This window comes from Malus domestica, chromosome 09 (assembly GCF_042453785.1).
Source record: "Malus domestica chromosome 09, GDT2T_hap1".
Lineage (NCBI taxonomy): Eukaryota > Viridiplantae > Streptophyta > Magnoliopsida > Rosales > Rosaceae > Malus > Malus domestica.
In genome coordinates, this window is record NC_091669.1 from 4,320,111 (window position 1) to 4,335,823 (window position 15,713).

The window sequence follows — 15,713 nt, forward strand, 5'->3', positions numbered from 1 at the left end:
ATTCAAAAGGTAATGCACTGTATTTCCTTAATTGTTTAGTGTCTAATTTGCCATTTGCTTTGTTAGAATTGCCATTCATATTTGGTTCTTTCATCCAAATTGCAATGCATGTTAATAATATGTTCGGTTGGGTGCTAGGATTAAGACTCATTTTTTGTAAATTAGGGCCTTGCACTGATTTAATTTATTTCTTTCTTGATAAATTTTTGTATGATTCATCAATTTTCTGTTGGCAATTGTTACAAATTTTGTATTCTTTCATTAAAATTATCATAGATCTTTGTATATTGTTTAGGTCACCTTATGGTTAACTCTATTTCAACTTATTGTTTTAAATTGTTGTTCACTGTTTGCTTTGCCATTGCATTTATTAAAATTGTCATAGATATTTTTTTCTATCATTAATGCTCTCATAGATATTTTATATTGTTTAGTTAACCATTAGGGTTTCCTCTTAGTCATTTGTAGGTTGTTTAGTTCACCTCTAGGTTAGCTGGATGTCCAAACTTATCCTACAATTTAATCCATTGTCCTAATAACCATAATGTACATTAATTTCTGGTGCTCCTTTGCATATAGGTAGTTGTTACCTGTTAAATACATCAATTTTTGCATAACAAGAACCAACATTTGACAAGTATAAGCAGCTTGACCAACACAGAGAGAAAACACTTGAATTTACAGCAAAATGAAGGGTTGACGCAAAAACAAAAATAATTTAAGTAAAAAAACACCTTAATTTACAGAGTTTATTGTTTGAATTTTGCTGTTCACTGTTTGATTTACCATTCCCTTTATTAAAATTTGCATGGCTAATTTTTCCTTCATTAAAGTTGTCTTAGATATTTTAAAATTGTTTACTTACCTATTAGACTTTCCTCTTAGTCTTTGCAAATAAGGGGAGTACACAGTGTTGAAAATTCTGATATTTCTGTTTTTCAGAATTTTATTTTCCTTTGCTTATGAGTAAACAAAATTAAGACTCCTTTCTAAGTTTATTGCTTTAAAATTTGGGTGTGTAGGCTGTTTATCTCACTGTTTAGTTCACTGTTAAGTTGATATTTCTGTCTTTATAAGCAAAGGGGTTGCACTGTTTTCATTTTTTGTGTTTCTTCATACTTTCCTACTATTTGCTTCTCAACAAATCATCTTCAAGTTCATTTTCCACTTCACATCTTTTGAATATCCATATGTTGCTAGGTTGTTTTTTCATTTCTTGCTTTCTTATATATTTCTGAAATTAACTTTTTATTTCATTCTTGATATGCATGTAGATCCAACACAATCATACAGATCAAACCATCCATTCACACAGCAGCCACAAAACAGACCATTAGTGAGGTATCTATCTATCCATTTTAAATTTTGTTTATACAAAGTTTTCCTTCTAATTTTTTGTTGATACAACAATGATTGATTATGAATACTTGACTACATTTTATGAATGAGTTTAACAACCAAACTTAACTTTTTCTGCTTAAAGCATTGAATTTTTGCTTTTGGTTTTTTTGTTGTTGCTTTGATTGTGGTCATCAAAATTTGTTGTATGTTTGTGTACAGATGTATGTGCAAGTATATGTATCAATATATACCTAAGTATATATCTAAATATATGTATAGGTTTCTGTATAGCTATATGTATATGTGTGCATATATGCCTGTGTATGTACATATGTATGTATGCATCTTTGTTTGTATGTACATGTATATGTAATGGAATAAAAGGTATTGTTGTTTTTTTATTATCTTTATTGTTTGAGTGAGGAATGTAAAGTTTATACAAATTGCTTCCTGATGATGTTTATGACTGGTTTCTGTCAATTGGTGTATCTTTCCCAATTTTGGTTTAACTTAATAGTAACAATTTTGTCGAACTTGAAACCCTTTCCACGAAGAAAACTCCCAAGTCTTCAGCTAGACCATAAGATAAAGTGAGAGCCTTCCATTATTGTGCTTTGCAAAAAGAAAAATTGTGGAAACTGGAAAGGTATTTAAATTCCCCTCGAGACTAAGTAATCGAATCAGCGTCCAAGCTGATGCAATTGCCAATTAGCCAGTCTTCTTTTCTTACAAATTCCACCACTAAATATTTATCACTACATGTTTCCTTTAACTTTCTTATTTTACAAAAGTTTGAAAAGAAAAACAAACACAATTTAATAATTCAATTGAAATAATACAAAGTTTTTGCTTTTTGTATAAAGCTTACGCTCATGCACTCATCGATTATAATTGGTTATTTTTTTCAAATGTCATATAAACTATTATACCTTTTTTGGAATTTTTAGGCCATTTCAACACTTCACTGCCTTTATAATAAGTTGCATTCGACAAAAAAATTATTCCAGGGTTTCTTAAAAAACACAGAAAAAGGGTTGATCTGGAAAACAATGTTCTGAGGAGTTTTCTTTCAAATAAAGGGAACGACCTACGCTCTCTTCTCTCTGTGTCATTTTCAAGATGACTAATAAATATAATAATTGGGACCCTCCAATCTATAATATTTTGGATGAAGAAAATGTTGTGAACTTTAAGCAATCTTTTACCATATTTAGTGCCTTTGATTTTGAACAAGATCAAACAATGGACTGATATTTTTGATATGATAGCAATAAAAGGAATGAGATTGCCATAATTGACCACATTTTATTGTGTGTACATGATTTAGCACGTTGAATTCTCAAAGTTTGCAGTTAACCACAACTCCATGTTAGTGAGTTTCATATACTCTTTTAATAGTTCACATAAGCTTTTACAAGAAACACAACATGTTTTTTGGCATAATTAGATTGTCATCCTTGAATAGGATGCGTTTCTCATTCAAACCAGGTGTATAAGATTGAATATTGAATTTGATCATGTAATTTGTGGTGCTCCATTGCACATAGCCAGTAAGCTGCATTAAAGGTGTCATTCATATTTTTAAATTATTTAGTTAACTATTTGAGTTTGCTTTTTGTGAATTAAGGGACTACATTGTCTTGATATTTGTGTTTTTCAGATATTTTTATTCCCTTTGCTTATAGGTAAACAAAATTGAAGCTCCTTTTTAAGTTTATTGTTTTTAAATTTGAGAGTTTAGGCTGTTTAGTTTACTGTTGAGTTCACTGTTAAGGTCAGATTTGTGTCTTTATAAATAAAGGGGTTGCACTGTGCTCATTGTGTGTTTCTTCGTACTTTCCCACTAATTGCTTCTCACCAAATCACCTTCAGGTCTTTTTCCATTTGACATCATTCGAATGTCTCTATGTTGCTAGGTTGTTTTTCCATTTCTTGATTGCTTCTGTATTTGTGTGATGCACTTTTTAATTTTATTTTTCATATGCATGCAGATCCAACACAAGCATACAAATCAAACCTTTCATTCACACAGCAGCCACCAAATCAACCATTACTGACGTATTTGTCTATCCATTTTAAAATTTTGTTAAGTTTTCTTAACTTTTATAAAAACAAAATTACATCTCTATACTCTGTTTGAAACTTTCTAACAACCAGTATGGACAGCAGGTTTATATGTCTATTTTTTGTTTTTAGGATTGGTATTTTTTCATTTAACTCAACTTACTATGCATCACTGACTATTACATCACAATAGATCTCTTTGTTCCATCCTTTCTCAATGTTCTGCTACAAAGTTTTTTGACTTGGTCAATTTAGAAAGTTGGAGGGTTGTACACCTCATTTGCTTTGTGCTGATTTTAGTTCTCATCTGTTTTTCTCATTCTGACAACCTTATTTTGAATGTATACTTATTTGATTTGTGGCTTTTGTGTGGTATGTTGTGTAATCCTCACCATCATTGGCAACAATTCCCTCATCAATAAGCTTTGGGATGCTAAATCCAAGCACCAAGAGTGCAGCTGCTGCCGGGCAAAAGGCAGCGCGCTTGATCGCCTTCTGCTCGGCAATGTCCAAGGCTCATCCAAGACTCTGATCAGCAAGAACACAAGTGATCTGATCCCCATTTGATCCGTTAATCTCTTCGATAAGCTCCTTGAACTTTCCAGGCATAACCTGCATGATTGCTGCAGAAAACTTCCCTGGTATTTTCCTATCTTCCAAGGATTCTAACCCATCAGAAACAAATACATGATGAATTTTACTCCCTATTTCATCCTCCACGGCCAGTGCATTTTTCATTTGCATGTGAACATGCTCTGCATCTACAAACGTGACCTCGATGCCGTGTTTTACAAGGCATCTTGAAAGCTCAAACAAAGGAATTACATGGCCTTGTGCTGGATAAGGAATCACCAAAACATGTGGATTGACCATTTCTCCCTCTTTTGTTTTCTTTGCTAGGTTTTTCTTTTGAACACAACGATATCTAAAATACCTTAATTTATAGGAAGAAAAATTCGAACTTAGGTGTAGGGGTGGGTTGGAAAAACCGAAAACCGAAAAAAACCGGACCGAAAACCGAACCGAGACCGAAAAAAACCGAACCGAAAAAAAAACCGAACCGAAGCTGTTGAACCGAACCGAACCGAAGCTGTCTGGTTCAGTTTCGGTTTCTGAGGTTCGGAAACCGAACCGAACCGAAGTCTTCAAAACGACGTCGTTTTATGCTATTTTATTAATTAATAATCCTAATTCTAATACGCCACCGTTTTACCGAGTGTAACCTAAACCTAGGTCCAGTCCTCCTCTCTCGGTCTCGCCTGTTTTCGCACTCCCAATTCGCGCAGCCCCTCCCTCCCTCCCTCCTCTCAAACTCTATCTCAAACTCTATCTCTCTGCTCTCATTCCCAGCGGCGGTGACTGAGAATTCACCCAAAGCCAAACCTCTAAAGCCCGAGTCTGACTCTCAAAACTCTGTCTCTCAAATTCTGTCTCTCAAAAGGTTAGTACTCTCGACTACACTCTCACGTTTAATTTTCTGTTGTAGATTCAAACCAAACCTCTAAACCCGAGTCTTAAACAGGTCAGAGCACTGGAAGTGACTGAGGATTCTCTATTATTTCTCCCATCAGCAATTGGCACTGGGCGAGTTAGCACTGGAAGTGACTCAGGTGCTTCAAAAATTCTCTCTTATTTCTTGTTTGACAACTTCGATTGAAACCCATGACCCATCTGTTTCCCCCAATTCATGTCTTCATTCAATTTGTTTAAAATTAGGGTTGTTGAAGACGAGATTGAAAGAGTTCGAAAAGCGGGAATTTCTCGGTGGATTTAAGAACAGTGAGTTTGTGGAGAAATTCAAGTCCAGCTTGGTATGTTCTCTCTACCTTCATTTCGAAATTTGTTGCTTTCGGCTTTGAGTTTTCATAGCAATTGAATTTGTTAACTTTGCATTTTGATTGCTACATTTACCAATTTGGGTTTACAGCACTAGGCCAGGTAGAGGTAGGCGTAGATGGATTGGGGGTTTGGGGTTGATCTTGTAAATTACTGTGTGATTAGCCTGTAGTTTTAGGGTTCCTAGACTTGCTCAAACTTCCAATTTTCATCTGCTGTGCACTGTCTACAGATCTTGCCAGATTTCAAATTAGATTTTTGGGTCTCTTGGTTAATCTTGATTTTTCCTATTTTATTTGTTCCTTCTTTTTGGATGTGCTAATTCCTGGTTTTTGTTTCTTCCATGCAATTTTATATAACTACATAAAGGAATACCCAACGTACTATTAGCATTAGACTTGTGGCAAACATGTGCTTTTAAAATCAAAAGCAGTAACATAACACCATGAGACTGCATATTCAGTAACCATAGAAAGAACAAAAACAAGTCAACAAATGAAAAAAAAAACGACAAGTATACGTTTCCAATCTAGTAACCTGTTGATCTTATAATGGGTTATAACCTATGAGTTCTTTCTTCTACAAAAGATGCCTCACCTCGGTAGATCTCACACGGCATTTCTACTCCCTGGGAAAACAAATGTTTGAGAAATGAATCAGTTAACAAGCTGAATAAGCTGCACGCTATCAAAGAAAATATGCCTTCTAACAGTTGAAATGAAAACAAATGTGTGGGAAACTTGTGGACTTAAGTTTTTTGTTTTCTTTTATATATAATGGATTTTATTTTGGCTGGCATGTTGGTTTCTGTTGGTGCAATAGGAGTTCCCGTTGAATGTAGTTGGAATTTGGGTTTAGTTTTGATCTTATCTTTTGTTGTTATTATCTTGTCGCATATAGATCTGGCCAATACAAATTTTGGGCCCTCATAAGTCAATTTAGTCTGTTATTGGCACATTTAAAACTTAAGCTTCGATAAGTAGATTTTTTTGATTGCTCAAATATGAAATTATAGGATTAGGGAAGAGACACATGCAGTATCATTCTTTAACAATTAAAGGTCAGGTGGTAAAGGTCATGAAAGCATCAATTGGGGACTTAAATAAACACGAGTTTTATAAATTGTTAAACTTTGCTTTTAATTCGAAATCTCTAGGTTTTGGTGTTTGACAATTGAACAACTTTGCTTTTAATTTAGTAGGTATTGGGATGTAAAAGTCTTATCTTTTTGTTTTGTATCTTAATTAGATGAAGTCAAGTGCATCAAAGGCCTCGCCCTCGAGCTCAAGCTCAAACTCAATGAGATCATCAAATAGCTCCCGTGAAAAAATAAACTCATCATTGGAATTTGGAAGACTTGGATTCTCATTCTCATCATGGTTTTGTTGTTGTAAATATGTTATTTCCCGAAGTTGGACCGTGGATGGAGAATGTGAGCTTTTATATTTTCAAATTTTTTATTTTTTGGAGACAAAAAAAAAAAAACCGAAAAAAAACCGAAACCGAACCGAAAAAAAACCGAAAAATGTGAACCGAACCGAACCGAAATTTCGGTTCAGTTTCGGTTTTAGGAAAAAACCGAACCGGTGGGAACCGAACCCACCCCTACTTAGGTGTAAGGAGACAGACACACTACCTTGATTAATTGGTCTAACTCACATATGTTGTTGAAATTCAATCTCAAGTTTGTATCACTTTTATAGAGAGGTTGGATGTATGGACCAAAACATCAAGAATTTGTCTTGATATTAGTTGGAATCAACAACAAAACCAAACCTAATCTTTCGACCAAAAAAAACTAAACCTAATCACTACCATTTTCTATTGTTGCATCATTGTCCTTGTTAATGGTAATTAAATTCATTATTGTCCTTTTCTTTTGTTGTTACTGTACTGGTACATACTTTTTGAATTATGCTGAGGTATGCTGTGGATTTATTTGTTTTCTTCCCTTTTTTTTTCTATCTAAATTGCCATCTCTTCCTAATGAATTTATTTATTTTTAGTTACGCCCCCTGGAACTCGATTTTAATCTCGCTTTACTTCCTATAATTCAAAAGTCGTCACTTTACTCCCTGAAATTCAAAGTTTGCTTCACTTTGCCTCTGAAAGTCGATTTTGTTTCCATTTTGCCCCTTAAAACTTAATAGTCATCTCTATAAAACTTAAAATTGGCTCAACATTGCCTTAGATTTGTTAATTTCTTATGTGGGTTTGATTTGAGTGCGCCAAGCTAATCAAATATTTTTTTTTTTATCATCTCTTCAATTTCTTTTAAACTTAACATTCTCCGATAAACTTAACATTCTCCGATTGCTCAATGTCAATGCATAATGAAGATTTACAATCGAGTTTATTGCACAGGTGACATAGTCTTATTGTGTGTTGGGTCTCACATACATTTTAGGAGGCAAACTATAAGTTATAGGGAGAAGAGAGTTCACAAGTCAAAGTGAAACGAATTTTGAGTTTCAAAGAGTAAAGTGATGATTTTTGAGTGACAGGAATAGAGTGAGATCAAAATAGAGTTCCAGGAAGCGTAGCTAAGAATAAGCCTTTTTCATATGCTAGTGGAATTATTGAAAGCTTGAACTTTCGAAACGGGGCTTGGGACATACTTTTGAAACTCTGGGTTGGTTCCCGGAAACTGTTTGGGCCAACAGAAACTGGGATGGCATGGTGGGGATTAGCTATGCTCCAAATCCACTTCCCTTCCCATCTCGTCTTCTGACGCAGCGAGAAACGGATAGAAAAATATCAACAAATGTCAAATTCGATAAAGAGACAAACAGAATTTCTCCACTTCGAGAAAAGTCTCACATTGATTAATAATACGTAGAAGAATCAAATTGCAACTCCTCCAAACTTGACCTTTCTGTAGGTTTCAAACCCCATCTCTACTAGAAAATGGAGGTCGAATTAACAAAGGATACTTAAGAAAAAGTCCTCCTTAAATCATTGTTTCGGACGCGCACTTGACCGACCAACAAATATTCAAAGCTGACTTGTTGCCTCTTCTTGCCGAAAGTTGTTCTTGAACGCGTGTTTTCCTTCTTCGTATTTAGTTTTTCTAATCCAAGATTACAACCATTTTTTAGTTAATTCACAATTTTAAGTTTTGTAACTCTGTTCCTCCAAATTTCCTTTCCCACCTTTGGTGTCAAACGATGTGCAACCCACACCAGTAATTGCATTCAAAAGCACACCGATTTGTGAGGAGGAAAAGAATGTTTGAAGAACAAGTTGGCATAAGCGATCATGCCACAAATTTCAGACACCAGTTCAAAATCTGACTTCAAAATTTGACAATTAGTCAAATCATAATCCCACAACTAGTTGAGAGGGGAAAGCCAAATTAATCATCCCAGCGAACTCCATATATAAGCTGGAAGGATCAGGAATTAGGAATTGCAGTGTTGTGCCTTAGACGTTCAAGGAGTGATAAGTTTCTTGAAGCCCTCCAACCCGCAAAACCAGGTTGGTATTATCTGTGAAGCATAGGGATAAATATCCTTGTATGTCTTTTTAGTTGTCCCTACAGCAACACCATCAGCTGCTTTTGAGACTTCTGCAGATCCACATAGTTTATATCAAATCCATGCAGACAAAACAAGGATGATTAATTAGGATGATTGTAAGATAGATTACAGAAATAATCAAATATACAGACCGAATTAATCTCAAAGTACAACAAAAACCGACATTTATTAATCAACGGGGAGATGTTATTAGCACTGTACAAAAATCATTATGTTCTACTCCCTAATGAAACGATAAGGAAGGTATCGAATCCTGAATCTCTAGCCTAGTCTAACCATCATCCTACCCATCTTCCCCAGTAATTAAGTTCTAATATATGCTTCTTAATTACTAAGATTAAGAAGTTAATCATATATAAATTAAAGATCCATGCAAGCTTAATTGCTATAAAACATGCATAAATAAGCTTACTAAAAAGAGTTTAAAATACCTTGAACAGAACAGTTATTCCCATTAGAAAGCTGAACTACCATGTACATAACCGCTGCCACAACAGAATTAGGGTTTCTCCTAATATCAAAATTTGCCAAATTCTTCAGGGCTTCTTCCACAGCCTTCTTATCTTTACTACTAATACCAAGATTCGAACAATGTCGCGGCCAAAGGTCCATGGCGCTTTTGATCTTGGAAGCAATCCCTAATCTTCTCTTCAACTCTTCTTTCATCTTGCTAATTTCTTTTTTAGATGGCCCATTGGCAACCATGGTGATTTCCTTTAGTGTTCGCGTATTTTGGCTTTCTTCAAACGCAAGCAAGAGGCAAGCAGCCATTATGGGGTTAGAATTTCTCCCCTTACAGAAGTTCTTATCATCGGCCTTCTTGTATAAACCTTTGGCATGATCCAGTATGCAATTCGGAACGCCTTCGTGTATGTCTAGCCGGTCGGCCATCTCTTCGAGGTACTTGAAAGGTTTTAGGAGAGAATTGCTAGGGTTTACAGCCCTATTGGTCCATTTATTAGGAGGAAAATTACCATCGGCATCAGTACCCTTCTTGTTGTTTTTCTTCTTTTCTTTGAATATACAAGTGGAAAGAACACCATTATCCAGCAACGGATCGGAGGCTTTTCCGACGCGAGTCCGGTCTTCTTCAGGGTTCTGATCGGCAAAATTTCGCCACTCGGCGGTTTCATCGATGTAGCGGGCTTCGAGGATCAAACCACAGACGGTGCAGATTGTGTCACCCGACCTGTGGTCGGACACGACGTCTGTCTCTTGCTTGCAGTCCCTACAGAACTCTTTAGCTTCCATGATTTTCAGAGAGAGAGAGAGATTTGCGGAATAACTTATGTTTTGTATCGTGGGATGTAGAGCCAGGGTATGCCATATTTATAGAGAAAAAAGCTTCAGTTAACCGACTCCAATGTGACCGACTATTTCAAATTCAAATACTACACGGCGTGCAGTACACGCAAAGGGAAAAGGATTCCTAAAGGTGTAGAACCGTGTCGACTGGGGTCCACATTCCACGAGGCAGAAATACATGGACGCAAGAGAACAAATAATACCGTCCGATACGTCACGTATTACAAAACCAATAGTTAAAAAAAAAATTGTTCAAATATTCACTATTATGATAATTGTGTTTTTTCGGCATATTGAAAAAAAAAATTAACATAAAAAATTGGCAGTCTTGTTCTCCTGGATCAGGAAAACTCACGATCGACCCCCACTGGATTAAATCTAGGGAGCTTTAATTAAAAGGGTTTTGATTAACTTTAATTTAACTAAAAACTACATAATAACTTTATTTAATAAAAAGGACATGAATTTTAATGAAAAATGACACAAACTATAAGAAACAGAAGCCTAACTAAAGAGCACACGGGCTGGAAGTAAGCCCAGCGTGCTAAACAATTTTTTTTTTCAATCCTTGCCCCTGACGGAACACTACTTCCGTTAGCCAAACCGTTTAGAATTTGAATGCCATTTTGTCAGCCAGTTTCTCTCTCTCTTTTTTTTTTTTTTTTTTTTTTTTTTTGAATTTGCCATTGGTTTCTCCTTTTTATTTTTCTTGTTTTCTTCTTGCCCTCCCCCTTGCTCTTGGAAGCCGGAAGGGACGTCTTTTTCATAGGCTTGAGAAACCCATCGATTCCCACTTTCTTTTATTATATATATATATATATATATATATATATATATATATATATATATTTTTTTTTTTTTTTTTTTTTTTTTTTTTACTTATTTGAATTAGGTTGTTCAAATTACCAATCTCCACCTTAATTTTATTTGCCGCTTAGAACCTGTATAAATGTTTTCTGCAGGAACCCTTTCATTAAAAATTATTTCAATTTCATTTTTAGTTGGTGGGTTTAAAGATTTGCCAGTGCGGTCGTGACTATTGATCGATAAAACAATGGTCCTGTAGATGATCAATAGTTCAGTTTGCTTTGGTAAAAAAATGTGGTTTAGTTTAATAAATAGTTCAGTTTGCTTTGGTAAAAAAGTATGGTTTTCTAGTTCAGTTTGATAAATAGTTCAGTTTACTTTAGTAAAAAAGTGTGGTTCAGTTTGATAAATAGTTCAGTTTGCTTTGGTAAAAAAGTGTGGTTTTCTACTTAACTTTGATAAATAGTTCAGTTTGCTTTGGTAAAAAAGTATGGTTCAGTTTAATAAAAAGTTCAGTTTGTTTTGATAAAAAAGTGTGGTTTAGTTTGATAAATAGTTCAGTTTGCTTTGGTAAAAAAATATGGTTTAGTTAGATAAATAGTTCAATTTGTTTTAGTAAAAAAGTGTGGTTTTCTAGTTCAGTTTGCTTTTGTAAAAAAAGTGTGGTTTAGTTTGATAAATAGTTCAGTTTACTTTGGTAAAAAAGTATGGTTTTTTAGTTCAATTTGATAAATAGTTCAGTTTGCTTTGGTAAAAAAGTGTGGTTTTCTAGTTCACTTTGATAAATAGTTTAGTTTGCTTTTGTAAAAAAGTGTGGTTTTCTAGTTCACTTTAATAAATAGTTCAGTTTGATAAATAGTTCACTTTGCTTTGGAAAAAAAGAGTGTGGTTTTCTAGTTCAGTTTGATAAATAGTTCAGTTTGCTTTGGTAAAAAAGTGCGGTTTTCTACTTAACTTTGATAAATAGTTCAGTTTGCTTTGGTAAAAAAGTATGGTTCAATTTGATAAATAGTTCAGTTTGTTTTGGTAAAAAAATGTGGTTTAGTTTGATAAATAGTTCAGTTTGCTTTGGTAAAAAAAATGTGGTTTTCTAGTTCACTTTGATAAATAGTTCAGTTTGCTTTGGTAAAAAAATGTGGTTTTCTAGTTTACTTTGATAAATAGTTCACTTTGATAAATAGTTCAGTTTGCTTTGGTAAAAAAATGTGGTTTAATTAGATAAATAGTTCAGTTTGCTTTTGTAAAAAAATATGGTTTGGTTTGATAAATAGTTCACTTTGATAAATAGTTCAGTTTGCTTTGGTAAAAAAGTGTGGTTTTCTAGTTTACTTTGACAAATAGTTCACTTTGATAAATAGTTCAGTTTGCTTTGGTAAAAAAATGTGGTTTAGTTAGATAAATAGTTCAATTTGTTTTAGTAAAAAAGTGTGGTTTTCTAATTCAGTTTGATAAATAGTTCAATTTGCTTTTGTAAAAAAATGTGGTTTGGTTTGATAAATAGTTCACTTTGATAAATAGTTCAATTTATTTTGGTAAAAAAGTGTGGTTTAGTTTGATAAATAGTTCAATTTGCTTTGGTAAAAAAGTGTGGTTTCCTAGTTCACTTTGATAAATAGTTCAGTTTGCTTTGGTAAAAAAGTGTGATTTAATTTGATAAATAGTTCAGTTTGATAAACCTAATGTATAAAATGGTTTTCATAATTCGCCCTCCAAGAGATCGATTTCCCTCTTAAACCTAATGAATTGTCTACATGGCTCAATGATATACACAAGTGTGTACTTGAACATGAAACTCCACATGATGCATAGACGAACACAGTTAGTCTTTGAAACTGCAAAGCAACCTACTACCATTCAGCGGACATGGGATTCATTCCCCTTCCTCTTTGAGCATGTGCTTCTCTTCCACTACAACATGCATTGTCAAATCAAAATCCATCCAAGTGCCCATCCAAGATGCATATGTACAAGCATCGGAACGAAGGAAGCAAATAGTATAACTTGGAACATAAACCAAAGTTACGGGAAAAGACAAATTTTAGACGCCAAGAATCCGGACAAAACAGAAAACGATGTTCTCATACATCGTTTCATCGACTTGAAAACAACAATGACCTCATACCTAATTCCATTTTTGAAGATTGAAATATGTAAACACGAAGCAAAACAGCAAAAAACAATTCATCGAATTAGAATACATATTAATATGGAACACCAAACAAAAATAAGAGAGAATGAAATTTGAAAAGAAGCCAAAAATGAAAAATCTGACCAGCTGATTATTACCTAAAGACATATTTCGCAGGTTGTATTGCCTTTCTCGTTGCACCACCTCTGTATGCAATCTCTGTGTGCAAACTGAGAACAAAAAATAGAATTTATTAATCGTTTTCAGGATTATTCAGAAAACCAAAACAAGAAGAAGAAACAAAACTCGGTTTTGAGGTGTACCTTAACAGTTCCGGAGCATGCACAGGGAGCTTCCATGGTCTTATCGGAGCTTCCGGTTTCTTCTTCATGGCAAATCCTGTGTGCAATTTATTAATATTGCAGTTGGTGTTGCAATAGATCATTGGATTCATAGAAATCTCAAGCGTTCAAGAACTAATGATGTATGCAAAAGAAATTCAACTGCAAAGATTCAAAATCGTAAATTGAAAACAGGAATGAAGCAAATTTGTGAAAACAAAAACCAGATCGAAAGAGAAAGGTAACGTGTTATACTGATAGGGGAACTCGAGCTCTAGAGAATCGATGCTGAGAAGGTCGCCCGTGCTTATCTGATTCGATCGATTCGATTGATTTGAAAAATTGTGGAAACTCAAATTGAATTGAAAACAAAAATACATATTGGGTGGAGAGATCGAGAGAGAGGGAGAGAGAGATTCGATCGATTCGATTGAAAAATGGAGGAATTGGAATTGAACTTGGAAATAAAAGGATTCAGATGTGTTCTTCTTTCACTTCCTTCACTTCTCTTTCTCTCTCAGATGTGTCAGGAAGAAATGGGGAGACAGACCATAGCAGAGCAGAGAGACCCATAAAGGAAGAGAGATTAAACGGAAAAATGCTTTGCCATCAGGGGCAAAATCAGACACTCACTGTTTGGGCCATTTTATTTGGATTGATTTAGTGTTGGGCTTTGTCCTAACCATTAAATAAACTTACAACATGGTTTTTTATTAAAACTTAAAGTTTTCAGGCCCTTTTGGTTAGTTTTCTTTTAAATCTAACGGTGAAGCAAAAATTATTATTTAAAAATATTTCCCTTTCGCTTGCACTTACTCTCCGCATCAATAGTTAGCACTTTCTCAAAATCCCAATTAAATACATCTTTAACTTCAATTTCTTAGTGAAAATTACAACAAAACTCTGTAAAATATAAACTAATCCAAATATCAAACTCTAACACGGATCTCTAGCTCTTTCTCCAAGACTTTTACCATTTTGTTAATTTCTTTCCTAGAAGGTCCGTTGGCAGCCTTGGCGATTTCCTTGGGTGTTCGCGAGTTATTGCTTTCTTGGCAAGCAAGAAAGAGGCAAGCGGCCACCATAACCTCAAACTTTCTCCCCCTACAAAACTTTCTCCCACTACGAATCTTCTTATCAACGGCCTTCTTGTATAACACTTCAGCATCATGTAGAACCTCATCGGGAAGGCCATGTTTGTCTAGCCAACAAGCCATGGATTCGAGGTATTTGGTAGCTTTTGCGAGAGACTTTTGGGGGTTTGACACTGCGTTGTTCAACTGGTTACTAGGTGGAGCAATGCCATCGACATTATCCTCCTTCTTGTTTTGCTTCCTTTCTTTGGAGTTACAAGTGGTAAGAACACCATTGTCCAGCAAAGGATCCAAGGAAGCGCCCACGCGACTTCGGTCTTCCCCGGGGTTCTGATCATGAAACTTTCGCCGCTTGGGGGTGACATCGACGCAGTGGTCTCCAAGAACCAAACCACAGTCGGTGCAGACTGTGTCACCCGACTGGTGGTCGATCACAACTTCTCTGGATTCCTTGCAATCCACACAGAACTCAAATTCCATGATTTTTCAGAGAGAGAGAGAGAGAGTGTGTGTGTGTGTGTGTGTGTGTGTGAGAGAGAGAGAGAGAGAGAGAGAGGCATTAGCTAGCTTTAGTTGTGGTAGTGAATGTGCATACTGTGCAGTTACTAGTTTATGTTTTACAGTGCGAGAATTTGGGGTTACGATTAAGAAGACTAGCCAGCCTGGATGTGCGATATTTATAGGAGCAAATGAAGTTTATATTTATCCCAAAACTTTCCTAACAAGTATAATAAAGGAGGTCCTTACATTACACCTTCATTTGTTCTCACTGGGACCCACTACTGCCACATAGACAGTTGAAGGAAGACCCTTGGATTCTTTGACAAAGCTAGAAAGTTAGTGGGCTGAGGATATTTGTCCTGTGGCTTTCATTGGGCCACGTCACCATTGACTAACAGCCACAAGAAGTAAACCTTCCCCTTCCTCCTGAAGGTTTGATTTGATACTTGCTCGTGCAGGTCTGATACTTCCTCAGGAAGTAACCTTCCTCATGAAGGTTGATTGGTATTGATTCTCCGATTACTGTTCTTCTAAGTTTGCCCCAGTAAAACTCACTTACCTAAATCTTCCAGTTGAATCACCAATTACTGCATCAAAAGTGGAAACAAAACATGTTCCTACGTGATTTTTAATTGGACCAAAAATGCCATTTTTAAAAGAGACTTTCTCCCGAACAAATTAAGCTTGAGAGAAACTCCGTCATTTGCTCTTACAGTTTAAATTTGGATTAAAATATCGGTCTAAAATGATTGGTTGT

At 35.1% G+C, this 15,713-nt stretch overlaps 2 protein-coding genes and 1 long non-coding RNA gene across 3 annotated transcripts; all 3 read right to left on the reverse strand.

Annotated features, from left to right (window-relative positions):
- Nucleotides 1–8,062: 8,062 nt before the first annotated feature.
- LOC103411384 (transcription initiation factor IIB-2-like) lies at nt 8,063–10,073 on the reverse strand. Its single transcript, XM_008350020.4, has 2 exons — nt 9,212–10,073; nt 8,063–8,809 (listed from the first exon to the last, which is right to left on the reverse strand). The coding sequence occupies exons 1-2, from the start codon at nt 10,029–10,031 to the stop codon at nt 8,673–8,675; spliced, it is 957 nt and encodes a 318-aa protein (XP_008348242.3). The 5' UTR covers nt 10,032–10,073; the 3' UTR covers nt 8,063–8,672.
- A 2,601-nt stretch (nt 10,074–12,674) lies between these two features.
- Nucleotides 12,675–13,513, reverse strand: LOC139187945 (uncharacterized). Its single transcript, XR_011570986.1, has 2 exons — nt 13,344–13,513; nt 12,675–13,250 (listed from the first exon to the last, which is right to left on the reverse strand). It is a non-coding gene; the product is annotated as an uncharacterized lncRNA (long non-coding RNA).
- Nucleotides 13,514–14,290: 777 nt separating this feature from the next.
- On the reverse strand, nt 14,291–14,935 carry LOC103411385 (transcription initiation factor IIB-2-like). The gene has a single exon (XM_070805183.1). It carries the CDS (start codon nt 14,933–14,935, stop codon nt 14,291–14,293), a length of 645 nt encoding a protein of 214 aa, XP_070661284.1.
- Nucleotides 14,936–15,713: the final 778 nt, after the last annotated feature.